Source organism: Bufo gargarizans, chromosome 3 (assembly GCF_014858855.1).
Source record: "Bufo gargarizans isolate SCDJY-AF-19 chromosome 3, ASM1485885v1, whole genome shotgun sequence".
In the NCBI taxonomy this organism is placed as follows: Eukaryota; Metazoa; Chordata; class Amphibia; order Anura; family Bufonidae; genus Bufo; species Bufo gargarizans.
This window is the reverse complement of record NC_058082.1, coordinates 239,917,438-239,942,042: the sequence shown is the minus strand read 5'-3', so window position 1 is coordinate 239,942,042 and position 24,605 is coordinate 239,917,438. Positions and strand designations below refer to the sequence as shown.

The 24,605-nt window shown below is 40.7% G+C and overlaps 1 protein-coding gene across 6 annotated transcripts in view; it reads left to right on the top strand.

Annotated features, from left to right (window-relative positions):
- The window catches only part of DMD (dystrophin), a 3,186,583-nt gene that overhangs the window by 1,449,450 nt on the left and 1,712,528 nt on the right, over positions 1-24,605 (top strand). For all 6 annotated transcript variants that reach the window (XM_044284724.1, XM_044284721.1, XM_044284723.1 and 3 more), the window contains 3 exons: positions 13,718-13,888; positions 19,696-19,875; positions 21,804-21,932. In XM_044284724.1, coding sequence (XP_044140659.1) covers positions 13,718-13,888; positions 19,696-19,875; positions 21,804-21,932 — 480 coding nt within the window. The remainder of the gene's footprint in view (positions 1-13,717; positions 13,889-19,695; positions 19,876-21,803; positions 21,933-24,605) is intronic.

Genomic DNA, 24,605 nt, shown 5'->3' with positions numbered 1-24,605 from the left:
CCAGTGGCGGACATTAAGGCCACTCATCTCATCAGGGCTTTCCATAGGTCTCATCCTGAGAAGGTGGGCTCTGAGTGTCCGGAGTCCACCCGTAGAGGGAGGGGTACTGTCACCGCCAGCTCTGTGAGAAGATCTGGCAGACGTTCTTCTCTACCTGTTGTATGATGTTCTTTGTTTTGGTTTCACTTTCTATCTCTTTTCCTTCTCACAGCTATCACTTATTTTCACTGATTGTCTCACTTTATATTCCCTCCCATACTGCCTCACTTTGCGGTTTATACTTTTTCCTGGATTGTCTTCACTGCTGGAGGCTGCTTCTCCTGATTCCTCAGATAAGTCTGTTTCCTTCATTTGTGTTTTCTTGCTGGCTTGACTGTAGGTGACCCTGACTCCGTCCGTATTAAGTGCAGGGAGCCGGTGTCTCCTCACTATTGTAGGGTTTTCAGGTGTCACATAGTATAAGGTACGAGGGCATGCAATTGTCTACCATAAAGATCTTTGCATGGGCATAGCAGTCAGGGAGAGCTCTAGGGGTTTTATAGGGCTCACCCATATGCTCCTTAGTTTGGGATCAAGCCAGTCGGATGTTTATTTATAAGTTCCAGATTTCTGCAACACCATCCATAACAGTGGCCCTGGTCGTGGTGCTGCTGGAGTTGGTGGAGCTCCTGTTGCAGGGAGAGGACATGGTCGATCTGTGCCAGCTACACGCCCAAATGAAAGACCTTCCTCAGGTGAGCATAGTTGACAGAGCCTTCAACGTTATTTAGTAGACCCGCATGCAGCTCTACAAATGGTGAGGCCAGAACTAGTACAGGTGCTATTAGATTAGGTGGCTGACAGCGCCTCCAGTTACTTCACATTGTCTCCCACCCAGTCCCCTGCTGAAAGATCAGAGTTGGCAGCTGCAGCCCATGGCCATCAGTCTTTCACCTTACCCACTTGCAAATCAGCCAAGCAGTCTGAGCCCCAAGTCATGCAGCAGTCTCTTCTGCATTTTGACGACTCTGCTAGCAGGGTTTCCCAGGGCCATCCACATAGCCCTTCCCCAGAAGTGGAAGAGATTGAGTGCACCGATGGCCAACCACTTATGTTTTAGGATGAGTACATGGGAGGACCACCACAGCACGTCTCGGATGATGACGAAACACAGGTGCCAACTGCTGTGTCTTTCTGCAGTGTGCAGACCGACAAGGAGGGCAAGGGTGAATATTATGTGGAAGATGATGTGGAGGATGATGAGGTCCTCGACCCAACATGGAATCAAGGTCATGCGAGTGACCTGTGTAGTTCAGAGGAAGAGGCAGTGGTCGCACAAAGCCTCCTGCACAGCAAAAGAGAGCGCAGGGTGCAAAAGCGAAGCAGCAGTCCCCTAGACAGTACGCATGCTACTGCCCACCGCACCAAGGGACCGAGCACACAAAAGCCAGCTCCAAGGAGTTCCCTGGCGTGGCAGTTCTTCAGACAATGTGCTGACGACAAGACACGAATGGTTTGCACGCTGTGCAATCAGAGCCTGAAGCGAGGCATAAATGTTCTAAACCTGAGCACAACCTGCATGACCAGACATCTAAGTGCAAAGCATGAGCTGCAGTGGAATATGTCATGAACATACCTATATGCAGACGGATACCGCACGTGACAAAGGGTGGTTAACTTCTGGTTAACCCTTTATAGATACAATTCGGTATACTGCCAGCATGTGTTTTAATGGCACACAAACCGACTACCAGTCACTCACCCTCACACAGAGCAGGGAATGAACCAGATCCTGTTTGCTGACCGATCACAATTGTTCAGCCAAGCAAAAATCTAAATCACACAAAATGGTAACGTTACTCTCTTTAGAGATAGGATTTGTTAATTGCTTTGTTTAGAACTTGGAAGACTTTGCAAATAAGACTTTTCAATCTTGTAATAAAAGGTGAAAGAAAAAACTGTTCATATACATTTATAGAAAAATGACTATTCTAGATAATAATTCAAGGTAACAGTAATTTGCAACAGTTAAAATAAAAAGGATAATGGATGAAAATAATACTTAAGTTTCTCTGTTTCAGTCCCTGAAGCTGTTGTGCAATCTGATTGGTTTAATATCAGTGGACCCTGAGCACTGACATTCAGAATGCTATACAAATCCAGGTGTTAAGGCAAGGCAAAGTTGCCATACAATGCCCTGACTGCCCCTCTAACAGTTCTAAAACAGGAGGTGCCAGCAGTTCTGCCCACCAATTGTACGAATGTGTGGGCATGGTCGAAGACGTGTCAACAAGATTTATGACCCAGCTGAGGTCAGCCCAGAATCTCCTTATTCTGACTGAGCCCACAGTTATGTGGAACCACTAAATACAGCTATGACATTCATGTATTAATGACCTTTTTGATTTTATGAGTCTAACAAGACCAAACTTGACTCTGTTGGGGCTTGTGGTTCTCCAGGATGGCTTAAAGCTGGCTTTTCAGCCTTTCAAGGGCACAAGAACATACTTTTTGATATCTCCGTGATCGCACTGGTCCGCAGAGGTTGAATCCAGCCTTAGCCAGTGCAGAATATGCCTACGACCAGAGATATGAAAAATGACTATGTTTGAGTCCCTCAAAGGTTCAATAGGTTGCTTTCCCATATCTCTCTGGTCCCCTGCTGGGACTGTCATCAGAATGTCTGGCTAATGTTATCCCAGGATCCAGTATTTTATGATGAGCCTCGGCAGGGGTGCTTTTGAAGCTTCCATCCTTATCTTTATGATGGAGAAGTGCAATTTTCATTTACTAGGACACAGCTCCAAGCATAGGAATATTTATCTTTTAAAGCAGAATAATGGGGGCCTCTAGGCCTCTGAGGTTGTGTGTATTTAAAAAGGGGACTCTACTTGGGGTACCCTCGTCACAGATTAGACACCTTAAAAACCAAGAAATATCTCTGGCTCCTCCTGCTTCATCATCTGCTGCAGTCTCGGCCTCTTCATCCCCCTCTGGAATGACAGTGGCACCTGCCACCCCGCAAACAGAGGATGTGGCAGCAACACCACTACCTCGATCACGAAGCATATCCACAATGTCCCATGGAAGCGTTCAGCTGTCTATCTCCCAAACACTGGAGCGAAAGAGGAAGCACCCCCCTACCCACCATGATCCCTGGCTCTGAATGCCAACAATTCAAAATTCCTGGCCTTTGAAATGCTGTATTTCCGTCGGGTGGACACGGACAGTTTTAAGAATCTGATGGTGGTGGCTGACCCACAGTATGTTGTGCCCAGCCGCCACTACTTTTCTTGGCTGCGCAACCAAGTGGGGGCCAAAATCAGGTGTGCACTGCGCAACGCCATCTGTGGCAAGGTGCACCTGACTATGGATACATGGACCAATAAGCACGGTCAGGGATGTTATATCTCCATAACAGCACACTGGGTAAATGCAGTGGTGGCTGGGCCTGAGGCGGATAGCAGTTTGGCGCATGTCCTTCCACCACCGAGGATTGCAGGGCGTTTCTCTTTGCCTCCTGTTGCTTCCTTCTCCTACTCTTCTTTCTCATCCCCTACCACCTTCTCATCCAGTCAGCGTAACACCTTCACCACCAACTTCAGCACAGCCACGGGTAAACGACAGCAGGCAGTTTTGAAACTTATCTGTTTGGGGGACAAACCATACACCGCGCAGGAGCTGTGGACGGGCATGGAACAACAGACCGATTAGTGGTTGGTGCCAGTGAGCCTCAAGCCTGGCCTGGTGGTTTGTGATAATGGGTGAAATCTCGTAGCAGCTCTGGGCCTATCCGGTGTGACGCACATCTTTTGCCTGCGCATGTGCTGAATTTAGTTTAATAACTTGTCCCACATTTCCACCCGATCACATTTCAGCCATTGACCTCCCTTGGATGTGGTATCCCTTTTGCAGGCTTCCTACCCGGGATTGAACCCTGATTCCCCATTACCCGTGATCACCATAAAAGAACATCAAAAGTAGATAGGGAAGATATCCAATTGGCCGTCACTGGGACGTGCCATCAGGCAGATATTATCTAGAGTCAACAAAGCGGCAGCAGGGACTCTCCTGTATAACGTTTCATAGTTCATAAAAGAACATTGAAAGTTGAAAGGGAAGATATCCTAGTGGATGTCACGGGGATGTGCGACATGATGGAGCAGTATGTGTGCACACGCCTACACATACTGACTGATGGATCTGCCCCTTCAACTTCTGGGTCTCCAAATTGGGCATGTGTCCTGAGCTTGCCCTTTTACGTTTTGGAGGTGCTGGCCTGCCCTGCAGCCAGTGTATTGTCTGAACGTTTGTTTAGCGCGGCAGGAGGGGTTATCACAGACACGCGCAGCCGTCTGTCCACAGCCAATGTTGATTAAAATGAACCAGGCAGGGATCCCACAGGACTTGTCTGTACCTTTTGAATAGACATGTATACCGGCCTCACCCAGCCATTGCTGTACTCCAGCGCACTTTCTCTTTGTTTTATTTTTAATATTTCCCAATGTTTTGGGGTCTACCCAAATTTGAACAAAATAAATAAATAATAATAAAATAAAAAACAAAACAAAACAAAAAAACAATGTTGGCTACCTCCTCCTCCTCCACCACCACTTCCACCTACACTGCCACATTCACCGCCTCCTCAACCTCCTACTCTATATGGACCTCCTCCTCCTAGATCAAGATGATTATTTTTTATTTTTGAGTATTTTATGTTATTTGAATTCATTTCCCTATCCACATTTGTTTGCAGAGCACTTGTCATGGCCTTAACTACATTTTGCTGCCTTTTGCAGCATTCTAGCCCTTTCCATGACATTTTTAGAGCCATTTTAGTGCTCCAAAGTTCGGGTCCCCATTGACTTCAATGGGGTTCAGGGTAAAGTTCGGGTAAAGTTTGGGTCCCGAACTCAAACTTTTTTGCGAAGTTCGGCCGAACCCGGCGAACCCGAACATCCAGGTGTCCGCTCCACTCTATTTCTTATGAATTTTACATTTTGAAATCCCAGAATGTTTAAAACAGAAATAATGCTATGGAATAAAAAAATGTATTTGTAAATTCTTTATTTTGAAGTTTTTCAATAAAGAAATAAGCAGTAACAAACATGTACAGTTCATAAAGTACAATCAAGGTATACGGTATAGTTGTAGAAGTTTGAATGGACAGTCCCCATTCAAGTAGACCAAAAAGTGTTTAAGCTAATGGAATAAATTTAAAAGAGTATCATTCTACTACAAGTTTTCATTGTTTGTGATGCGGACCAAATTCATAAACATTGTTGAAAACTTGAAACACAAAATGATCTTTACAAAACTGTACTGTAATGACTAACAAGTCTGAGTTGCCTGTAGGCTCATTAATAGGCTGGCAACAGGTTTTATGGCTCAGTTTATATATGACTTATACATATAATTGGGTATATAAATCATGTCTATTATGCCTTATTCATATGCCTTAGTCACCGATTTTCATAGGTGATTGCGAGCCAAAACAAGGTGCGGTGCTAAACACAGAACAGGTGCAGATCTTTCCCTTATACCTTATGAATGTGGAGGCTCCACTCCTGGTTTTGGCTCACAATCACTGATGGAAATCACTAACAAAAAAACACTGACGTGTGAATGAGGCTTTAAGGATGAGCGAACCAGTTTGGTCTGAACTTTGCTACTTTTCCGACAGCAGGTGAACCCAAATAATTTTAGGATTGTTTTAGATTAATCCAATAAAACAGTGTGTAGTGCCATTTTAGTGTATGTATCGGTGGGGGAAAAAACACTAGGGAGGAAGAAGAATGGTTCTCACATGACCCTTAGAGGAAGTGGGGGCTTGCCCTGACCGGATCCCAGGCTGACAGACAGCCTGGATGAGCCAATCAGTGCTGCAGCAGGCAGGCAGGCAGGGAGGTGCCCTAGCAGAACATAATTCTATGCTGGGCTGTGAATAAGGGTGGTTGGGTGTTACAGTATCTGCCAGGAAAAAGATCTTAGGGAGTCAGGGAGAGTGAAGAAACTATCAGGGACAGTCAGAAATCAATCAAGCTTATTTCCAGGGAGAGTGAAGGGAAAGACTAGCATTACGAAGAAGAAGAAATCTTTGTGTAGAATAGGGAGGCAGGAAAGCTTACAACCAGGGAGCAAGGTGAGAGGAGCTGTGGCCACTATGCCTCCTAGCAGAACATCAAAAGCAGTTACCTGCAAGCAAATACTTTCATTTTTTCCTTATTTTCACAGAAATCCTTTTTTGTGGGGCTAAATTTAATTAAGCTGCATATATACATAATCACTGCTGCAAAACCCAAGGTATGGCAGTAATCTACCAGTTTGTATTAAGGCAAAATTGAGCATCAAGCTTCAATCGTCCATTTATGTACTGTATATTCAGTTTCCACATGGTCACAATTTAAATTTTTTGGGGGGTAGGGTGTTCACATATATACAGTCAGGTCCATAAATATTAGGACATAGACACAATTCTAATATTTTTGACTCTATATACCAACACAATTGATTTGAAATTAAATGAACAAGATGTGTTTTAACTGCAGACTGTCAGTTTTAATTTGAGGGTATTTACATCCAAATCAGGTGAACGGTGTAGGAATTACAAAAGTTTGCATATGTGCCTTCCACTTGTTGAGGGACCAAATGTAACAGGACAGAATAATAATAATCATAAATCAAACTTTCACTTTTTAACACTTGGTTGCAAATCCTTTGCAAATTACAGCCTGAAGTCTGGAACGCAAAGACATCACCATACGCTGGGTTTCATCCCTGGTGATGCTTTGCCAGGCCTCTACTGCAACTGTCTTCAGTTCCTGCTTGTTCTTGGGGCATTTTCCCTTCAGTTTTGTCGTCAGCAAGTGAAATGACTGCTCAATCGGATTCAGGTCAGGTGATTTACTTGGCCATTGCATAACATTCCACTTCTTTCCCTTAAAAAGCTATTTGGTTGTTTTTGCAGTATGCTTTGGGTCATTGTCCATCTGCACTGTGAAGCGCAGTCCAATGAGTTCTGAAGCGTTTGGCTGAATATGAACAGATAATTTTGCCCGAAACACTTTAGAATTCTTCCTGCTGCTTTTGTCAGCAGTCCCATCATCAATAAATACAAGAGAACCAGTTCCATTGGCAGCCATACATGCCCACGCCATGACACTACCACCACCATGCTTCATTGATGAGGTGGTATGCTTAGGATCATGAGCAGTTCCTTTCCTTCTCTATACTCTTCTCTTCCCATCACTCTGGTACAAGTTGATATTGGTCTCATCTGTCCATAGGAATTTGTTCAAGAACTGTGAAGGCTTTTTTAAATGTAATTTGCAAACTTTAATTTGGCCTTTCTGTTTTTGAGGCTCACCAATGGTTTACATCTTGTGGTGAACCCTCTGTATTCACTCTGGTTAAGTCTTCTCTTGATTGTTGACTTTGACACACATACACCTACCTCCTAGAGAGTGTTCTTGATCTGGCCAACTGATGTGAAGGGTGTTTTCTTCACCAGGGAAAGAATTCTTCGGTAATCCACCACAGTTGTTTTTTGTGATCTTCTGGGTCTTTTGGGGTTGCTGAGCTAACAAGTGTATTCCTTCTTTTTAAGAATGTTCCAAACAGTTGTTTTAGCCACGCCTAATGTTTTTGCTATCTATCTGATGGATTTGTTTTGCTTTTTCAGCCTAATGATGTCTTGCTTCACTGATAGTGACAGCTCTTTGGATCTCATCTTGAGAGTTGACAGCAACAGATTCCAAATGCAAATAGAACACTTGAAATGAACTCTGGACCTTTATCTGCTCATTGCAATTGGGATAATGAGGAAATAACACACACCTGGCCATAGAACAGCTGAGAAGCCTATTGTCCCATTACCTTTGGTCCCTTAACAAGTGGGAGGCACATATGCAAACTGTTGCAATTCCTACACCGTTCACCTGATTTGGATGTAAATACCCTCAAATTAAAGCTGACAGTCTGCAGTTAAAGCACATCTTTATATTTGCATATACTCTCTGGTCCATAAATATTGGGACATCTACACAATTCTAACATTTTTGGCTCTATTCACCACCAATAATGGATTTTAAATGAAATGAACAAGATGTGCTTTAACTGCAGACTTTGGGCTTTAATTTGAGAGATATCAAAAACATTAGGCGTGGTCAAAACAACAGTTTGAAACATTATTAAAAAGAAGGAATGCATTTGTGAGCTCAGCAACACCAAAAGACCCGGAAGACTACAGAAAACAACTGTGGTGGATAACCGAAGAATTCTTTCCCTGGTGAAGAAAATACCCTTCACAACAGTTGGCCAGATCAAGAACACTCTCCAGGAGGTAGTTGTATGGGTGTCATAGTAAACTGTCAAGAGAAGACTTCACCAGAGTGATTACAGAGGGTTCACCACAAGATGTTAACCATTGGTGAGCCTCAAAAACAGGAAGCCAGATTAGAGTTTGCCAAACGACATCTAAAAAAGCCTTCACACTTCTGGAACAGCATCTTATGGACAGAGGAAACCAAGATCGACTTCTACCAGAGTGATGGGAAGAGAAGAGTATGGAGAAGAAAAGGAACTGCTCCTGATCCTAAGCATACTACCTCAACAGTGAAGCATGGTGGTGGTAGTGTCATGGCGTAGGCATGTATTGCTGCCAATGGAACTGGTTCTTTTGTTTTTATTGATGACGGGACTGCTGAAAAAAAAGCAGCAGGATAAATTCTAAAGTGTTTCGGGCAATATTATCTGCCAGAGAGGCTGGCACTTTTTCCTAAATTGCACAAGCAGGACCACCACTGATGGATTGCAGGGTGGTCATAACCATGGAAACGAGCAGTGTATAATGTAATGGAAAAATAAGTTTAGCCAGCAAAGGAAGCAATATGGATAATAACAATCAATTAGTAAGTGGCTTGTATTAACTTCCTCGACACAATAGTTGCCACTTGAAGAAGGGAGATAACCCCTCTAACCCAGTGTGTGTATATATATATATATATATATATATATATATATATATATATACAGTACAGACCAAAAGTTTGGACACACCTTCTCATTCAAAGAGTTTTCTTTATTTTCATGACAATGAAAATTGTAGATTCACACTGAAGGCATCAAAACTTTGAATTAACACATGTGGAATTATATACATAACAAAAAAGTGTGAAACAACTTAAAATATGTAATATTCTAGGTTCTTCAAAGTAGCCACCTTTTGCTTTGATTACTGCTTTTCACACTCTTGGCATTCTCTTCATGAGCTTCAAGAGGTAGTCACCTGAAATGATTTTCACTTAACAGGTGTGCCCTGTCAGGTTTAATTAGTGGGATTTCTTGCCTTATAAATGGGGTTGGGACCATCAGTTGCGTTGTGGAGAAGTCAGGTTGATACACAGCTGATAGTCATACTGAATAGACTGTTAGAATTTGTATTATGGCAAGAAAAAAGCAGCTAAGTAAAGAAAAACGAGTGGCCATCATTACTTTAAGAAATGAAGGTCAGTCAGTCCGAAAAATTGGGAAAACTTTGAAAGTGTCCCCAAGTGCAGTCACAAAAACCATCAAGCGCTACAAAGAAACTGGCTCACATGCGGACCGCCCCAGGAAAAGAAGACTAAGAGTCACCTCTGCTGCAGAGGATAAGTTCATCCGAGTCACCAGCCTCAGAAATCGCAGGTTAACAGCAGCTCAGATTAGAGACCAGGTCAATGCCACACAGAGTTCTAGCAGCAGACACATCTCTAGAACAACTGTTAAGAGGAGACTGTGTGAATCAGGCCTTCATGGTAGAATATCTGCTAGGAAACCACTGCTAAGGACAGGCAACAAGCAGAAGAAACTTGTTTGGGCTAAAGAACACAAGGAATGGAATGGACCAGTGGAAATCTGTGCTTTGGTCTGATGAGTCCAAATTTGAGATCTTTGGTTCCAACCACCGTGTCTTTGTGTGACGTAGAAAAGGTGAACGGATGGACTCTACATGCCTGGTTCCCACCGTGAAGCATGGAGGAGGAGGTGTGAAGGTGTGGGGGTGCTTTTCTGGTGACACTGTTGGGGATTTATTCAAAATTAAAGGCATATTGAACCAGCATGGCCTCCAGAGCATCTTGCAGAGGCATGCTATTCAATCCGGTTTGCGTTTAGTTGGACCATCATTTATTTTTCAACAGGACAATGAACCCAAACACACCTCCAGGCTGTGTAAGGGCTATTTGACCATGAAGGAGAGTGATGGGGTGCTGCGCCAGATCACCGGACCTGAACCCAATCGAGATGGTTTGGGGTGAGCTGGACCGCAGAGTGAAGGCAAAAGGGCCAACAAGTGCTAAGCATCTCTGGGAACTCCTTCAAGACTGTTGGAAGACCATTTCGGGTGACTACCTCTTGAAGCTCATCAAGATAATGCCAAGAGAAGCAAAAGGTGGCTACTTTGAAGAACCTAGAATATGACATATTTTCAGTTGTTTCACACTTTTTTGTTATGTATATAAATCCACGTGTGTTAATTCATACTTTTGATGCCTTCAGTGTGAATCTACAATTTTCATAGTCATGAAAAGAAAGAAAACTCTTTGAATGAGAAGGTGTGTCCAAACTTTTGGTCTGTACTGTATATATAATTATTTCAAGACACAGGGTAGGGCATCACTCTACCTGTGAGTAATAATGAGAAAACAATTTTTTTTTTTTTTTTAAGGGGGGTCATTTACTATATTCAAACTAGCAGCATATATACGTGATTACTACACCAATACACAGGATAGTTTACAATATTATCTGAGACCCCAAAAATGTCCTGTTTATTGAAGGGTTCTAAGCAAAAGACCCAAATCAGGGATATAGGTAGTAGCAGCACCAACTATCCAGGCAGAAGTGGTGGTAGTAGCCCATAGTTGCCCCTGCTGGCTTCGGAAAGGCGCTACATTATAGTTAAAAAGGATGAGATTGTGGATTGGAAGACTCACTCCTCCTCTCAGCATTGCAGCAGGATGATGTGGAGGTGACTTCAGAACCTTGGAGCCAGGGGTCACAGCGTTCCTCCTGCTTCTCCTCCTTGCAGCCCCAAAGAAAGCTTTCAGTGTAGTCCTCCCAGTCTTCACTGCCCCTTTCTAGAGAGGCACTTCCTTTTTCCTAAGAAGTATCTAGAAAACCCCACCACTCCCTAGGGCAGAAGATAGTCTCCATGTTAACAACTAGTGTGAGAGCAGTCAGAGTTGGCAATGCTCTGAGGAGGAAGAGGAGGAGGCTGCAGACGCCCAACATAGCCATGTTAGTGGTGGTAGTAGTGACCCCCATAGCCGCGCTATTGTCGTTGGGGGCAGCAACAGTGGCAGTTAGGGAAGAGCAGGGAGGGACTGTGATGACGATTGTGTGCTGAAGAGGACCTGGGAGCTGGTGCTAAAGAGGAGGCAACATCAGAGAGTGATGGTGGCAGCAATAAAGAGCAGAGGCCACATACTTCCCAAAGAACAGCCAGGGCCATATCTGCTTAAGGATCTCATGATGTCACTGATTCTGTGGTTGGGTTAGGCCTCTAACTCTGCTGCATGACTCTCTCCCATCTCGCATTTTGTCTCCAGAAACATTGACTTTTACAAGCTGTGCAAGAGCAAAATAAGATTTGGACAAGTCAAGCACAAATGTAGGCATCACAGGTCTATTGAACCACATGAAGCAGCATCACCCCATCTGTGTTAAAGCAGGTTAAATCCAGCCACAGCATCAGGAGTTCCCCCTTTTGTCTGATCCAGCCTGTGGCAGCCAGGCCACGTCTACAGTAAGTATGGTGGCTTTCAGATCATCATCATCCCTTTTGTTTCTCCCAGTCAGACTCTTTCTGCTTTGCTCCATTGTCAGCCATTGAGAACAGAATGCGCGGCCAGGAAACAACTCTACGCACTCAGCAGTCTGTGCAAGCTTAATTCCCAAGAGGCCAAGTTGCTGGCGATGCAGTTGCTGCTATACCATTTAGTTAGTTAGTCTGTTGCCTTTAGGTAGCTAATCGTGTGCTTTCAGCCTCGCTGTAAGATTCCTAGCGGGCATTATTTCCCCCAAAAAGCCATCCTTGCCTTGTACTCTCATGTGGCTGACAACATGGACCGCTTCCTGCAATTCTCGCTGTGTAGCAAGGTTCACAACATGGTGGACACCTGGAGCAGCTCTTATGGACAGGGACAGTATGTGCCTTTCACGGCCCACTCTATCAATGTTTTTTCCAACAGTGGCAAGGCAGCAAGGCCAAATCCTTTTAACATCCTTCCCCCAAGATTGTGTCAGGCTCCCACACCAGGCACCTATCTGCCTCCTCCTCCCACATGGACACTTTTCTGCCCCAAACAGCAGCTGGGCACAGGGTCTCTTACACTACCCCTTCTTCCTAACACATGTGTCAGGTCCTGGGAGAGAGTAGCCACACCGGCGAGCAGTTGCTTAAGGAAATCAAGTAGAAAACATCCTACTGGCTGTCACCCTGCTGATTCCAACTGGGGAAGGTGGTCAGCAACAATGGGCTCAATATCCTGGCCACCATGAAACAGGGAGCAAAATAAAACATGATCCCTGCATGGTGCACATCATCAACCTAGTGGTGCAGCGCTTTCTAAATTAGTACACTGGCTTGCGCAAGGTGCTGGCAAAGTCCAGGAGATTATCCAAGCACTTTAGCCAATCTTACATGGTGAGGAACACTGTCCTGGACATGCAGCAACAGAGCAGCCTGACGCTACACCGCTTAATTTGCAACGTGCCAATTCGATGGAACTTCACATTTCACATACTCGAGCATCTGTATTAGTAGAGGAAAGCCGTGATCAATTTTGTCATGCACAAGGAAGCCTCAGTATCAGGGAGCATGTGTTGCTTCGAGGTCAGGCAGTGGCAGCTCGTCTGAGATGCCTTGTCGGGTGCTGAAGCCCTTGAAGCTGCCACAAAGTTTGTCAGCATTGACAATTGCGGCATAAACAACTTCATCTCTCTCATATTTATTTGATGCTCATGTAGCAAGGGACCATGGCAGAAGAGGAGCAGCCGGCACTTCTTGCTGGTCACCCTACAACTGTTGTGGACACACAAAAGGAATGTGCAAAGGAGGAGAAAGATGAGGCTGAGGAGCTTCCACTCTAAGAGGAGAAGGAGGAGTCGGAAGTGGAGAAGCAAGAGGTTGATTATGATAATGACAACTGCCAAGACACTCAATCATTTCAGTGGGGGGTAGATCCGGAAATAAGTGGCAATTTGGGCATGCAGGCCAGAATGGCCACCTGTAAGGTCGCTTGATTATGCAGTGATAGGCGTATTGTTGACATCAAGCAGTCTGATGATTACTGGAGAGCAATACTTTTAGACCCAGGCAAAATGGGGGAATGTTTTCCTCTGGCAGATATGGAGGACAAACTATGTTGCTACCAAAAAACACTGTGCAAGCAACTTGCAGCAACTTATGGCAAGGAGACACCTGCCATCAGTGTGTCTTGCCTTCCTCTTGAACAGAAAATTAAATTGCAGAGGGATTGTATTTAAAAAACTTTTGCCTTTAATCTATATAGCTATTAATATGTCAAGAGTATTCTCTCTTTTCTTTCTGCAGGACATTATTTTGACAGTCAATTAATAGTGATAATTGTTAAGAAGACATGCTATATTAGCACTAAGTCATGGTGGTAATCATTGTATGTACAGCAGTTATTAATATAAGCATTTTACATGCTGTTTTTTCACATTTTATTTTAAGGTAACCGAGGGAAAGCAAGTGCTAGAAAAATGTTTGAAACTCTCAAGAAAGTTGCGAAAAGAGATGAGTAACTTAACTGAATGGCTGGCCACCATAGACACTGAAGTAACAAAGAGATCATCTGAGGAGGGGATGCCAATTAACTTACAGGAAGAGATTGCCTGGAGCAAGGTGAGTGTAATTGTATTATCAATTGGTAATGTGGTATACAAACTAACTTATTTTTTTTTAATGAATAATCATATCTTTATTCTTTATATGTATAAAGATAGATAATAGATATTCCAAAGAATGCTGCCACAGCTGCAAGCTGGTAGGTGCTATAGGTCCAGGACTCAAGGCCAATGAATGCTAGTTATACCCCCCCCCCCCCAAAAAAAAAAAAAAAAATTATGCAGTAGGCATGGGTAAATAAAATGAATCTCTGAAGTAGTGACTTTTTGGGGGAATCTTGACAAATAGATAGATAAATAGATAGATAGAACATAGATAAGGTGGATAGTAATTAGTGATGAGCGTCAGGGGTCGTATTCAAATTCGTGATAATTTGTGAATATTTTTTTGAATATTCGTTGAATATTCGCAAATTCGAATATTCTCTATATTCAACTTTTTTTACAAAAAAAATCAGCAAGGTAATGATCGCGTAATATGCGAATATTGCGCGATCAATACAGGCGTGGGTCAAAAACAAACATATAGCACTATAGAATATAGTGCTATATATTTGCTTTTTAGAATATTTGTAATTTTTTTCTTGTCAAGCAACTTAAGAAGGGAGGATTCATAACTTCAGATGAAAAAAAATTACGAATATTCTAAAAATGTAATATATTTGATATAGTATGTAATGTTTTAAAACAAGAATATATAGCAATATAGCTAATATTGAAAAAAAACGAATGTAGAGCAATTTAGCTAATATAGTGCTATAATCTTCTTAGTCTAATACTTCTCATCTGAAGTTCAGATTTGAAAAAAATTACGACTATTAAAAAAAATTATAGCTCTATATTAGCTAAATTGCTCTATATTAGTAGTTTTTGTTATATTCACTATATTGCTATATATTCTTGTTTTAGAATATTACAAATATTCTAAAAACGAATATATAGCACTATATTGAATATATATATATTTTTTGGGGATATTCGTCTTTTTTTTTCAACCTGAACAGTTAGAAACATAGAATGTGTTTCTAACTGTACCGTTGTTCCACTTCGGCATACTTCTCCCCGACAAGCGTCCCTGTCACCATGGGAACGCCTGGGGGTTAGAATATACCATAGGATCTGAGTTTTCACGATCTCAACTGTACAGATTGAAAAAAAAGATGAATATTCTAAAAAACTAATATATTCGATATAGTGCTATATATTAGTTTTTATGAATATTCATCATTTTTTCCATCTAAAGTCATAATTCCTCCCTGCTTACGTTGCTTGTGGGCCAATGACTTATTGGTCCACAAACAAGAAGCAGGGAGGAATCATGTGTTCAGATGGGAAAAAATGAGTCTCTATAACAAATATATAGCACTATATTCAAAATATTTGCGAATTCTCGAAGTTGGGATATTCAAGAAACAAATTTGCTATTCGAATATTCGCGCTCAACACTAATAGTAATGCCTGCCATACACATAGAGTAGCACATGCCACATGCCTGCTTGACTTGGTCAAGCAAGCTTGTGTTCTCAGTAAGAAGGGTTGGAAAAAGCCACTGCAAGACTCCTTTCACAGTGGCTTGTATCCTAAAGGAAGGGAGAAATTCAGATGGTCACCATGTTCAGCTGTAATATGTCTAATGTGTATAATCATTCTACATTATTGACTATTAAAGGGATACTGTTAGTTGTTCCCTTTTGCAAGATTCTACATACACTTGTCCTCTTGTAAGACTGTAACCATCAGGCCCATTGACTCTAGTAAGAACACTGTAATTGTCAAACTTTTTGCCTCTAGTGTGAACATTAATAGTTCTTGTTCAAATTCTTTCTGTGTTCACCTTTTTCCCTTTCACCATGTAGGGCCATATATACCACTTAATGACCAATAAGATTCTGTAATGACTGACCCCCTTATGAACCAAAAATTGATAAACATACCTCATGATTTTGATGAATAAGAATGAAAAAATAATTGGGGATTAGTGATCAACTTTATATAAAGTACCTACAGAGTAACGTCTTATCATAGTTGAGAACAGATAGCAGACACTACCATTCTATTCATCACGGAGTCCAAGCAGTAGATAGGTGATAAATATTTATTAATGGAAACCCCCATTGAATAGTTTAATAGGGTACAGTAAGATACAAAAACAGCAACAGGCCGAAGTCTCAATTATTTTCTAAATTGTGAACTCATATGTGCCTAAAAATACAGCAAGATGCAGCAGATTCTAATTTCCCAGTTTTTACTTTTAAATTAACCCTAGTAGGTGACACTCCATCAATGCTTAATATTTTTTCTCATTTTCACTTAGTTTTATGCCCTGCAGAGAAGCCTACATAACATCAGTCTGCCTAAATCTTTGTTTAATATCAGGATCTTAAGTGTAAAGGACAAATGCCACATTTAAGGGAACAAACTGCACATTCTTCCGAATTTAATATATTACAGCCAATGTGTTAATCAAACAAAAACAATTGTGCTATTTGAGTTTACTTTAAATTTAGGACAGATAATTGGCTTAATATAAGTTAGTATAGACAATCATCTTGGCTATCTCATACATAAATTGGACTTGCAACTATTTACCAAATTTTGCAGATTTTGGTCATGTAACTGCAATGTTACTGTTTTGTTCTTGGTGGTGGAACAGAACAATCTTTTTCTTCTTCTATACTATCAGTGTGTTATTAGGTTGATTCCCAAATGAAATGTCACTGGTTTGAATCCAGGAGCAGCCATGAAGAAGATTTCCCAAGAAAAGAGCATTATCCAGCTTATCGATAGCAGTATCTCGGTCAAGAAAATTGCCAAACTGCATCATGTAAGTGCCATGACAGTTGGAAGAATACAAAATGAAGTCTATTCTAAAGAGGTGAATGTTCAGGCAAAATATCGCAGTTAACAAGTTGGCTCATCACAAGGTCAATCAGTTCTGGTGTAACAAATATGGCATTGGCGGTGGCCCATAGGCTTCATAATAGTGAGATTACAGACATCCATGCAAGCATTGTGCATCGAGCATTGCAGAAGTCTAGAATGTGGCCGAAAAAAAGGTGAAGAAGTCTCAACTTCAATATCTTCATAAGAAGAGTTGGCTCGAGTTTGCAAAAAAGCACAGTGGACAGTAAAATATTGGAAACAGGTGATTTGGAGTGTTGCGATGAAAGTCAATAGACTGGTCTCTGATGGGTACAAATGGGGAAGAAACAAGAGAAAAGGGGGCAAGCGGATCTAGAAATTGAAGGAACTGTCAGGTTCATGGAAGAAGCCTGATGATATGGGGTTGTTTCACAGACAAAGGCATTGGATACTTGACCAGGATTGACTGTGGTCTCAATGCTGAGCTATATGTGAGTATCCTACAAGACCAATTACTTCATACACTTGAGTTCTATGGGTATGAAAAAGACAACATGGTGTTCAAGCAGAAAAACAACCAGAAGCATACGTTGAGATTGGCAAAGAAATGTCTCAATGACAATGAAGTGAAGGTGCTGGATTGGCCCCAAAAGTCCCCAGACCTCAACCCAATCAAACACTTGTTGGTACAGTTGAAGAAAAACCTGTATTCATATTCAAGTGAGTCGACCAGTATGCACCAACACAGGGATATATTGAAGAGACCTGGGAACAAATTGCTTGAATCTGATCGAGATCATGCCCAGAAGGACTCAGGCATTGTTGAAATCCAAAGGTGGATTTACAAAATACTAACAAAATAATAAAAATTTTGAATTTTAGAAGCAAAACAGTAACAATGCATTTATATGACAATAATCTGCATAACTAATCATATGCTAATATTTGTAAGTCTAATTTATATATGAGATAGCCAAGATGATTGTCTATAAATGATGGTAGTCTCATGTTCAAAGCTGTAGTGGACGGTGAGATTTGGAGCCTAAAAGTCAAAAGTTTAAAACATTGTTACTTTTTTGCTTGTTATTGCATACATGTTAACATCACTCTGAAGCCAGGGATTGGCAACAGCGGTCACGTAAATGTACAGATTTAGCAAGCTCTAACTAAATGCTTTGGTGATTTTCACTATACTAGTGTGTTTGACATTGCTTCAGCACTCTATTCTATTTGCATAGCATCTGTTAAAGGGGTTGTCCAGGTTAAGGGCTGAACCAGGATATAACTTCTTCTTTACTCAATTGCATTGCATGAGTGGATTATCAGAGCATTTCCTTGCTCTGATTCTCCCCCTTGCCTTGCACTGCGTAGCGAAGGGAAAGGTCTGTTTATTTACTGGTGGTGACGTACCTGGATTCTATTCATTATGCTCGGCGGAGACTTCCACCTAGCAGTGAGCCCAGTGATGTCACCGGCACAAATGGGCAGTCTATTTCTTAATGCATAAACACATCTTCATGATTGCATACAGTATCTTATTATGGGTTCTCTAAAGACACCTTCAGTATTATTTGCAGTTGAGAAAGCATTATACACCGTATCTCATGTAATTAACTTTCAATATTTTGGAGAAGGTTTTGCCCAGAATTATTTTACAAAGTAATTACATCTCTATGAGCATGTTTTATTTCACATCACAGTGTATCCAGTGGTGTAACATAAAGCTCCTGGTCATCAGGCTGAACTGGATGGATAGATGTCTTTTTTATGCCTTATAGACTATGTCATAGACAATGTTACCAAAGCAAAATCTGTAAGAGGGCCTCTAACTATCAAATGTTTTAATGGTATTGGCATCAAATGAGACAGAGGGATCTTCTGGAACCTATATATTAACTCCTTGTGTGGCCCATACAGTACTGCCTCTAATAGACTTTTTTGTTATCCTTTAATAAATGTGTGTGATTTTACCCTCTTCACCAGTAATAACAATTGCAATCCATGGGATGGACACAATTAGTTTATATTGAGATGTTCACAAAAGTTGGAGACTTGATATCACTGAGGAAAATTGATTCCTCCTAAAGTTCCAGCAACCTGTTGGTCATTATCTTTGTCGATGAAGTGGAGGATTTGATCACTGGAGGACTTCACTTCTGCAAATGGGAAGAATAGATTTTACTTAAAAGTACCAGTGACCTCTTGGTTCTATTCTTCCTTAACACCCAGCACCTGGAACACTTGTCTGACAAACCCCCTACCACTTTTAGTTACAATTTTACTAACTTACCTGGGTGCCTAGGGATGTAATTTACTATGCCTTGCACATAAGGGCTGCTTAAAAAATACAGAGAATAATCCTGTGTAATGGTTCTATTAGATGGACATATATTTTTCATTTATGAGCAGCAAACGATAATTTAGTCAGTTGTTTGCATTTAAAAGACACGCAAAAGAGAATTTACACTGCTAACAACTGGCATATTTCTGATTAAATGAACAGATTTTGTGGCGACCAATGATAATCTTTCATTGAGGCAGATTTGTCCACTTAAAGATAAAATAATTCTGTATTGTTGGCTTTTCGATTGCTGCAAACTATTACACATGACGATAATGTCTCAAATTTTGACAATTATATGAAGATTGAAACATTAATGGCTTTGCCTAATATACTCTTAAGAGTACTGTAGATGAATGTTTTACACTGTTTTACATAGAATATGGCTAATGTTAACTTAGAAAGGTAGACAGATTAAATTAAGGAAAAGTGATTAATAGACACCTAGTTGATAAGGACAGTAAATGCTGTGCAATGACAATCCTATTAAAGAATGATTGATGATGGTGTAGAAAGCAAGTATTGATAAGTACTGAAGAGATGCACTTTACCTATTTCTATTCAATGCCAAGGATATCTTGACCTTGTCTATATTCTGACAGACAACACAAAAAGAGATGGAAAAGCGACAGCAACAACTAAAGATTATCCGAGATTTAGGAGATTCCCTCAAAGCTGTACTTGGAGACAAAGGCAATCTTGTGGATGATAAACTTAGTCTACTTAATAGCAACTGGCTAGCAGTAACATCAAGAGCTGAAGAATGGTTCCGCCTTCTGATGGTAAGGACAAACTGGTAGAATAACATTTTAGCATTGTAATAAAAGTGGGTAACCATATACATGCATATTAGTGTTAAGCAAATGGAAATGAAATGAATTGACCGATCCAAATTTTAGGAAAAATTGGATTAGTCAGGAAACCGAATTTCCTGGCGCTTCGTGGTGAGGAATCCATTTCTCCTGAAAATAACAAAAACATACTCGCCATACTTTAACCGTTGGCGTAAGTGCACCAAATCTCGCGCCCGCTGACATGTGACATATCCATATCATCACGATGGCGGGGGTGGTGACGTTTTCATGATGTCACCAAGCCCAGCCAATGTGATGACGTGGTGACCATCACTTCAGCCTACACGAGATTTGGAGCGTTTCTTTGATCAAGGTGGCGTCGACGGCCACTTTAGGAGCAAATGGATGAGGTGAGTATGTATTTATTTTTTGTTTTTAACCCCTGATTAACCTCTGAGAGGCCTTAATATTACTACTGTTATCATTGTTTCCCATCATTGCATCCACTACATACAATAGAATGTGATTTGTGACAAAGTAATTTGTGATGAATCAAATTTCTTTGTCAACTTTGGCGAAGTAGCAAAATGGAAATTTTAATAACTTTGCTCATCTCTAATGCACATAGTCAACCAAACATTAGAAAGTTGTTGTTGTTTTTTCTCATATATTAATAATTAATATTTAACTAGTATATTTTTTATTTTAAACTTTTTTTTTACCACTAAAAGAAGTCTGTAATGTTGGCTAGTATTATCATTTACAGAACAGTGTATATAATATAATGGACTTTCTTCAAAGTTGTCAATATCCTTGAGTTACGCTCTGTTGCACTGCATTTAAACCTTTTATCAAATAAATATATCAGGAATATTTACTGATGTTTACCTCACATTCAATTAGTAATTTTAAAAATAGATTGTCAAATAGTACCCCTTAGTGAGAAGCTTTACATGGTTTGAATGCCTTCTTATAATTAGAGGATATTAATTAGTATTAATTATGTGTCATCAGAAAATGAATTACTGACTACTGTTTAAGTTTTTATATTAAAAACATTTTAAAATATTTTAGGTGATTTTATTTTTATTTTTCATACCACTATCTACAGGTATATTTACAAATTCTTAAAATCCTGCAGTTTTCACTCTGGCAACGGAATCTAATACTAGACTGACACTGTGTTATGATCACTTTTCAGCAGTCATTTCATTTTCATCACAGAATTACAATGCACCTCTGTATAAATAACCTAGGATCCACTATCTGCAATAAATGATAGTCAGAGCCCAACTCTTCACCTTCCCTGCACATTTTACTCTGCACAGTTCACAAAGTATGCCTAGAAGATGATCACATAGAAGTGAATAATTCATCTCTTGAATTAAGGATCCTGTTGTTCAGGTGGCTGATATAATGCCTAACTGTGTTGTTAAAAACAGTTCAGGCAAGATTAATTACCCCCTAATAATGTACATAAAGTAGCATAAAATATCAGAAAATGTATTACAAAAAAGATCAATATGTGATTCTAATTAATAAATAAATATAAGTGATGTGCTACCTTAAAGACTAGATAAAATAAAAAATAATGTTTTCTAGGCATGCTGACCTGTGCAGAGGTCATTGCAAGAAGAAAGAAAAGGTAAACTGTGACAATCAGCTATTGCGAAAAATCAGCTATTGTGAATGGTGAATCCTGTCTTATCTGTCATTCCAATCCTGCCTATAATGATATGACCTCTGTGTATAGATAAGCAGGAACTGCACTAAAGTGATCTGTACAGGCCAAGAAGAGACACCTAGTATTAGGCTTAGTAGTTAGTGGGAAAACTGCAGGATTTTATGGCTTTTAGTCTTTTCTACAAAGGTTCAGAAGAAAATTCTCGACAAAAATGTCTGTATTTTTTTTTCAGGAATACCAGAAGCAAATGGAATCTTTTAACCAAGGAATTGCTAACACAACTACTTGGATTAATCATGCAGAGCTATTACTTGATGAGATGGAGAAACAAAAGCTACAACAAAGAGAAGAAACACTGAAGGTATTTCTGAAATATTTGCATTGATTAAAATTCACTTGTTATAAAAAAAAAATAGCAGAAAATGTGCATACAGAATATGTATTTAATGTGCATTGACTTTCGGTGGTATTGCTGCTCAATCCAATTCAAATACATCGGGTTGAGCTATAGTAACTGACATAGCCCACTTTCAAATATGGAGCTGTTTCTGGTGGATAAAAGCCACCTTTTTGTTCCAATCATGGACATACAATATGTTCTGTCTAGCCACATTTTGCTTTGTGATGCCCAAAGTAAAACTAACTAAAGATGATTTATGTGCTATGATTTTCCAAAGCTCTTAAAGCTGGAGATACAGTGCATATATAGTTACATAGTACGGTTAAAAAAAGACATAAGTCCATCAAGTTCAACCAAGGAATTGGTAGTGATGTTAATTTTGGGATAGGGGAGTGAGAAAAGGAATTCTGCACATTTATATAAGCATAAATCTTACTTAGTTCTAACAATTTATCAAAGCCTATTTTAAAATTGTCAACTGTTTCTGCTGTTACCATGTCCAGAGGTAGACTATTCCACAGATTTACTGTTCTTATGGTAAAGAAGCCTTATTGCCTCTGGAGACTAAACTTTTTGTTCTCCAGATGGAGGCAGTGCCCCGTTGTCTTTTGAAGCGATTTCAGATAGAACAAGGCCCACAAGCAACTTAAGCAGGGAGGAATCATGACTTCAGATGGAAAAAAAAAATACGACTATTCATCATTATGAATATATAGCACTATATTGAATATAGTGCTATATATTTGTTTTTTAGAATATTTGTCATTTTTTTCCACCTGAAGTCATGATTCCACCCTTCTTAAGTTGCATGCGTGCCAATGACTCATTGGCCCACAAGCAAGAAGCAGGGAGGAATCATGCGTTCAGATGGAAAAAATAACAAATATTATAAAAAATGAATATATAGCACTATATTATATAGTGCTATATATTTGTTTTTGACCCACTCCTGTATTGAGCGTGCAATATTCAAGTGTTACGCGATCATTACCTTGCCGATTTTCGCATAAGAAAAAATGAATGTAGAATATAACGAATATACGAATTTGCGAATATATGACGAATATTCTACAAAATATTTGCAAAATATCACAAATTTGATTATGACCCCTGCCACTCATCACTATTTCAGATAAGACCTCACCAAGCCTTTGTTAAGTGGTAATATTACATCCCTGTCCAACGAGTCCATGCTTTGTTTCATACATATATTATTTTGAAATACACCCATATCCTTCTCTATAAGTGACTCTCCCAATGTTGCTTCCCCAAGGACATATGATACATGTGAATCATTTTGTACTCAAATCCATAACTCGGCTGCTCTGGCCGAACTCATCGGGATGCCCGATGGAAATCAATGGGAGAACCAAAGCATTAAACCAGGCACCCCCTGCTCTGAAGAGGGGAGGGTGCCTGGTTCATAGGAAAAGGTCAGATATTGATGGAAACACCACAAAAATGGTTCGGGAACAGCATGGGGAGGATGTCTGGATGCATCTTGGACTCCCAGGTTGCTGCTGGGAACCATGTTGTCTGAGTAGTACGCCACTTTTACAGACTGATAATAATACGCACAAAAACGGAAAAATTAACAATGTTAGAGGAAAAATTGTTAAGAAACATTCTTTCCTGTACATTTGCTTGTATTTAAAGTGCAAGTGCTGCCAAAAATTACAAGGAAGAGGCACTCCGATACAACCCGTATATCAAATAAAAGAGGGCCTCATTCACATTGTGGTACAATAGTTCAGGTAGTGGGACTCCTACACTCATAAAGCCTATGCACTAAGTGAAAGGGCTGCCAAAAATTGCAAGAAAACAACACTCCAAAACACCCTTTATTACACATAAAGGAGAGTATCATACACACCCTTGAAAAATTATGAATGATTGCCTGCTGGTGACCCTCAAAAACTTTTGGAGCAAGGACCTGCTGATCTGACCCTCTAAAACATTAGTGGTGAGGGCCTGCTGCCACATTGGTGACTCTAGATAACCTCTGGGCGATTGCACGTCCCTGTGACGGCAACAATCCATTCGGATGTCTTCCCTATCAACTTTCAATGTTCCTTTCTGCGCCTACCATGATGATCATGGGTAACGGGGAATCAGGGTTCAATGCTGGAGAAGGAGCCTGAGAAAAGGCTACCATATCCAAGGGAGGTCAATGGCTAAAATCAGATTGGCTATTGTTGCCTTGCCCATTTTTTTCCTAATTGCGAATCACCCAGAGAGGGTGGGTCAAGTTTTAAAAGCACAAGCGTCCAAGGAAGGCAGCAGGCGCACAGAAATGACCCACTCCAGACTCGGGGAGGTAGTTCGGATAAATAACAAGAGGCCCTGTTATTGGAATAAGTGCACTTTCTGTTAACAAGGATCTATTGGAGGGCAAGTCTGGTGCCAGCAGTCGACTTGCTCCCGGCCTCCACAACATTCACCCAGTGTGCCGTCATGGTGATTATTGTGTTGACCAGACTCTTGGCTACTGAGACTAAACTTGTAGGTGAGGGCCTGCTGCCGCTTTGTTGACTCTAGATAACTTCTAGGCAATTGCACGTCCCCGTGACGGCGATGATCCTTTTGGATGTCTGCCCTATCAACTTTTGAGCAAGGACCTACTGGTATAGCACC